The sequence below is a fragment of the Cicer arietinum genome, chromosome 3 (genome assembly GCF_000331145.2).
Source record: "Cicer arietinum cultivar CDC Frontier isolate Library 1 chromosome 3, Cicar.CDCFrontier_v2.0, whole genome shotgun sequence".
Taxonomy (NCBI): Eukaryota; Viridiplantae; Streptophyta; class Magnoliopsida; order Fabales; family Fabaceae; genus Cicer; species Cicer arietinum.
Window position 1 is genome coordinate 7952034 of NC_021162.2, and position 6217 is coordinate 7958250.

The 6217-nt window shown below is 27.8% G+C and overlaps 1 protein-coding gene across 1 annotated transcript in view; it reads left to right on the top strand.

The window, feature by feature from the left end:
• The first annotated feature begins 4166 nt into the window (after positions 1-4166).
• The window catches only part of LOC101490789 (protein CROWDED NUCLEI 1), a 6902-nt gene continuing 4851 nt past the window's right edge, over positions 4167-6217 (top strand). The window contains exons 1-2 of the mRNA XM_004514352.4: positions 4167-4700; positions 6031-6214. Coding sequence (XP_004514409.1) covers positions 4506-4700; positions 6031-6214 — 379 coding nt within the window. The 5' untranslated portion in view covers positions 4167-4505. The remainder of the gene's footprint in view (positions 4701-6030; positions 6215-6217) is intronic.

Sequence of the window (6217 nt, forward strand, 5' to 3'; positions counted from 1 at the left end):
TAGTTGGTTAATATGGATAATAGATATAATTAAATATAGACATGATTGCTCATGCGGTTTATTAATTTAATTTTAGAATTTTTTATATTTTTTTTAATTTGATTATTTATTTAATTTTAATTAATAATTTGATTTTTTACGTTTTTAAAAAGTCAATAATATTATCTTTATTTGAATATTTAAGTTATGTATTTGATGAGTACATCAATTTTCTTGAAATTGATATTAAATTTTATGCACTTTGTTTAAAGATTTGGATGAATTTTCTAAGTTTATGTAAAGAAAGAATAATATCGTTTTTTGAGATATAAATGATTAAATTGTTATTTAAAATTAAATAAAAGACCAAATCGGACAAAAAATAAAGAAATAACTAAAATGTTATCTGAAATTAAATTAAGAAAAAATTAAAGCAATTATACCTTAAATATATCAATTGTTATAAATACTTATATAGTAAATTAGATAAATAATTAATTAACATAAAATAAATTAACTAATATAACTACCTAATTGATTTAATTAATTAACAGATTAGTTAATCTAACAACTGTGATGAGTTTTTTTGGGCTGAATTAGTATACAACACGGTATATACTATACACATAGCAATTGCTGGTTACAAAAATATTAATATGAAAGGATTTAGATTTAAGACTGAACATTTTCACTTTTTACGTTTAAAATGTGTAAGTCTAATTAATATATTACTTGAAAAAATATATATACTGCCAAAAAAATCAACTCCTACCTATCTTTGTACCAACTAATTGAATACATATTAAGAATAATGATTAAATTTATTCAATTTTTATATATAATTAAAAAATAATCGCATGTCTCAAACCAAAATTTTATTTTCTTCTAATTTTGTATTTGAGCTTGTTGAATCGAAAGATATTTTATCATAACATTAAATACAATCAAATTAATTAATTAAATCTTTTTTATTTATTTGAGATTAGGATAGTATATCATAGATTTTTTAAAATGACAAATATTAGTAAATGTCTTTTAAAAAATGTTAGTAAACGGTAATGTTATGTAATGGGTGAAGATATATATTACTTCAATTTCAAATTTAAGCAAAAAAGAAAGATGTATTTAATTATTTAAAATATAAGTAAATTTTAACTAATTTATATTTAATATTATTATTCTCAAAATATCATTCAATAAAACAAGTTTTCACACACAATTAAATAAAAGAGAGGGTAGTTTGAAAAATACAATTTTTATATTACAACAAATTAAATTAAATTACATGAGATTAACTAGTATTCTTTTTTTACTAGAACTATCAATATATGTATTGTTAGATACTTTTGCTTGTAATTGAGACAAAATGGAGTATAACCCTTATCCTCTTTTTCATGTTCCTTACTCCAACCTATTTTATAGTGGCGAAGTTAGAATTAATTTTATGAAGGAGTCAAATATAAAGAAAAATAAAATAAAAAATTCATTTATTTGTTTATATAAAATAAGTGTTTATATAAAATGCAAAGACATTCATTCATAATATTTGTCAAACAAAGCAATTCACAATATATGTTTATTTAAAATGCAAATTAAAACAACGTAAAGGAAATAAAAAAACAACTACAATAGTTTATGTCTTTTTAGTTATATTTAACATTTCACTTTTACTCTCCTCCAAATCCCTCCAAAATGAAGAGATAACAAAATGGACTTAGTGAATTTTGCTCATCTCTCTTAAACCAAACAAACACAACAGGACACTCCTCCACAATTTCAGTTTCTGATAACCTCTCTCCAACTTTTGTGAAATCCACTCGAACTACCACTATTTAAGAGCATTTCTAATGGGTTTTTTTTTTCTTGGTTCGTAGAAAGACAAACTTGATTTTTCAGCAATTCGTGATTGGAGTTTGTTACAATGGAAAATCGGTTCTCTTGTGAAGCAATTTGTGTGCAAAAGCAACAATATTTTAATACAAAAACTAATACAATCATAAAAGAAAATAATAATAATAATAAAATATTTAATAACCATACACTATCAGTATTATACCGACAACAAACACGAGTCATTTATCATATAGTGAAATGACAAAGTAAACGATTCTTATTAGTTAGTATAATATTTGTTTACTCTAACAATGCATCTTCCTTTTTTCTATAGAAAAAATCTAGAAAACTCTAACCACAAAAAAAAAATTATAATTTTTTTATCTTAAGTAAACACCTATCACCACAAAAAAAAAAGTAAAAATCCTCCAACTCACTGATTTCTTGTGGCAAGAGGGTGGGTTGAGGGAGGGATACATTAGGAAAATGTTGAATGAATGTACGAGGGAAACGAGATAAAGGAGAGATGAAGATTGTTGAGAGAAAATGTGTGGTTTTATATTGTGTAAAATTTAAATCCGATGAGAACTAGAAAAAATAATGAACAACAAAGAATACAACTTTCAGAGATGAACCATAGGGAAGTTTTTTTTTTTTACAACAACCATAGGGGAATTAAAAAGTAAAAAAATAATAATAAAAGAAAATTGTTTGCATGACATGTGAAATGGAGACAAAGAGTGAAGTTTCTCGCAAAACATTAATCATAACAATTAAACTAATGTCTTTGATTGTCCAATGGTCAAGAAGTGCAAAATTCATAGTCTTTAATATTATCCATCTTCGAAAAAAGTATCTTTTAATGTTTTCTCATATTGACTATAGGATATCTCTGATATGACCAATTCAACTATGTGTTGACAAATCTTTTGTAAAGCTCAGAGGATGTAGAATTTGATAGTAGCCTCCATAAACTCTTTGCTCAAAGTATAGTACTAACAAAATAAGTCATTTGCATATGTGAACAACACAACAAAATAGAAAAACAAAAATGCTATAAATATGTGTAGAAACAAGAAAAAAAAACTAATCATGCGGAAAAAACCATTTCTTTAATTTAAAGAAAATAGTAAAATAGTTTGGTGACGTAATTCATGATAAAAAAAATAGTCATAAATCTACTCTCTAAAGTGGTTGGAGATGCCTTTATTTCTTTAATTTACTACCCTTTAATGTTTTATGTTGGGTTCTTCAATAGTTCACCATTGGTGTACATAATGAATTTATTGTTTAAGAATGATGTGGTAAAGTGAGATCTATTTAGCAACATGATATTGGTACATCATCGGATAGATGCTCTAATTATTCCAAGATCCAATGGACACCACAATGAGATGCCTTATCTCAATGGAGTACTTTACTCCTTCATCTAGCCATCGTAACCCTAATTTCCAAATAACTTTTGTATCAATATCCAAATACTTTAGTTTTGACATCAACATAACGTAATCGAATATTATTAACTATTTTTATATGTAGTTTATTGTATATCAATATTTAAAAATTATTTAAAATACTAATAATAATATTCTTTAAAAATATAAATTAATGTATTTTTTAATTTTTACGATTGAAACGATAATTTAATCGATCTCAGTTAAAAAAAAAAGAAAATATTATTTAAAATTAAATTCATCTTAATTTGATATCAATTAAATCACTATATCTACTGCAAAGACGAAGAAAACAATTAAATAATACTTTAAATAAAATATTATCAACAATAATTAAAATTTTGAATAATTTTTAAACTCTAATTTTCGATATATCATTTATCAAAATGGTTAATAGTAAAATTCCCACATAAAAATAAACTATTTTAAAGGAAAAGAACTTGAAAATATAGAGATAATTATAAGTAACTAGAAGTCTTAAGAGTTGTTCACTTCAGCAAAATGATGGAATCAAGCGAAATAGGACAAAAGCAATGCTTATCTTGAAACTCCAATTGGACATGTTCTCTTTTTCTCCCCGAACACAAACAGCTCTTACACACCGTGGCATGCTCAATCCCACATCAAACAAGTATATTCTATTTTTTATTTTACCAAAACACCCTCAAACACAAATCTTTTTCCCAAATCCTCAACTCGACCAATCAAGGGCAACACAGTCACGCCAATAAATACACACGAGAATCCACGTTTCATACCATAAAGCCATTCCTTGTCATTCCCAAATTACCCTTCGTCATAGACATAAGCCTCACAAAAGACAAGGTTATACCCGTACTTTCAACTCTATTTCCTAAAATAAATCCGTTAATTAATTAATTAAAATAAAAAAAACACAACGTGATCGATGCACGCAGACACAAAAGCAAGAGAGAGAGTAAAAGAGAAAGAAGAGAGAGAAAGAGAAAGCAGAAGAGAGAGAGAGAGAGAGAAAGAACCGTTGGTTTGAGATTTTTGGAGACGTTAACGGACTTCAAATCTGCAATTCGCCGGAATTTGTGAACCACGGTTACGTCCGGAGGCTAGGGTTTTCTCATTTTTTTTTTCGTTCTCGTTCTTCCGAAACTTCTTTGTTGTTTGTATTTCAAATTTGTTCTTTTTCGGTTGCACGAAATTTCGCTATGTGTTCGCGAGGTTAAAACCAAGAATTTGTGATTTCGAAATTTCGTTGTTGTTGAGATGTTTACGCCGCAGAGGTTGTGGTCGGGTCGGACCAACACGCCGAACAAGAGTGGGACACGAATCGGGTCGGGTCCGGGTACGAATCCCGGTGATGGAACTGGTTCTAAGGAGAAAGGTGTTGCCTTTGTTGAAAATGGTGGAAACTTGGATCGTGAGGTTTTGGTTGAGAGGGTTTCGAACCTCGAGAAAGAGGTTAGCTGATTTGTTTGTTTCTTGGATTTATCTTCTTTAATTTCTTATTTTTTAGTATTTTTTAAAATATTTTTTGTTATGTTTTGTATTTATGCTTTCAGTTTTTAGTTAGTTGGTTTTTGACAGTGTTATGTGTGTTTGAAGTTTTCGGTTACTTTAGAGAGAACAAAGTTTTTTTTCTTCATTTTTTATGTTTATGTGGAGTTTATAGTGTTGATTGTTTTTTTTTTTTGTTTGAATTTCTTGGATGAGTAATTACTTTCATGATAAATTGAATATTTTGAATTGTTCTTTTATTATTGTTTAATGAGATTTTTTAATTTGTGTAATGTTTTTGACTTGACTGTCTGTGAATTTTGGATAAAGATTTGCTCTTTTATTTATGGTTTTTGTTTAGTTGCTTTAGGTGTTGAAACTTTTTAGTTTGCACAAATTCTGAGGTTGTAGCTCGTTATGGTGTTCAAAGAACATGATTTAGATTTTAAACACTTTAGAGATAGTAGGCATTGACTATTTAGTTAATAATGTTGCTTTTGTTTTGTGCTTTTAATCTTGAGGATCTGGTCATGTTTGATTTTGAAGGTTGGTTATTATAAAAGTGAAATTTTGCAGCAATGCATTATGCTTTTCGGATCTGAGTGTTTTTTTTTTTGGAGATGAGATTTTAGAGGGTGCTAGAGTTTTTATAATCAATTTCAGTTTAGTTTGAATAAACCTGCAAGTGCTGGAGACCCCACCATAGAGCCTAGGCACTTGAAGGGTCTTTTAATTTAACTATGAATTTTTAGAGATTGAGGATTCGGTGTATTTTGTTTCTTGGCTTTGCCTTAATTTCATTTTCATATACTCATTTACTGTTATATATCATTTAGATAAATAGTAGTGTTATTGAGTATGTGGAGGGACTCATTATTGATAAGTTATGTTTGTTGGTATTAATATGGCAATAAGATTTTAATGAGATACGTTTTAAATTTGAAGTTCTATTGTACTGAAGTCTCTAAAGTAGAGAAACAATTTTGCATGCATTATTAAAGCCGCCCCACCATTAAAACTAGACGAATACTTCTATGTATGGCATACACAAGTTGCTTAGTGGATAATGACAACTGTTCACAATTTATAATTTTATAAGTGATGCTACGTGAAATAGTATATACCTATGCTTTGATATTATTTATCCTCATCAGTGTTTGTGAATGAAGTTAACATTCCTGGGAAGAGTTCTTTTTCATTTTCATCTGTGCTTTTTATCATAAAGATAACAGTATTCATTTTATTTTTTGAGCTTCTGATTTGGTTTGACCTAATTATTTGTTTTCTGCACCAGCTTTACGAGTACCAATTCAATATGGGGCTTCTCTTGATTGAGAAAAAAGAGTGGAACTCTAAGTATACTGAGCTAAGTCAAGATGTAGTGGAAGTAAAGGATTCCCTTGAACGAGAAAAAGCAGCTCATTTATTTGCTCTATCTGAGGCAGAGAAGCGAGAAGAGAATTTGAGGAAGGCCTTGGGTG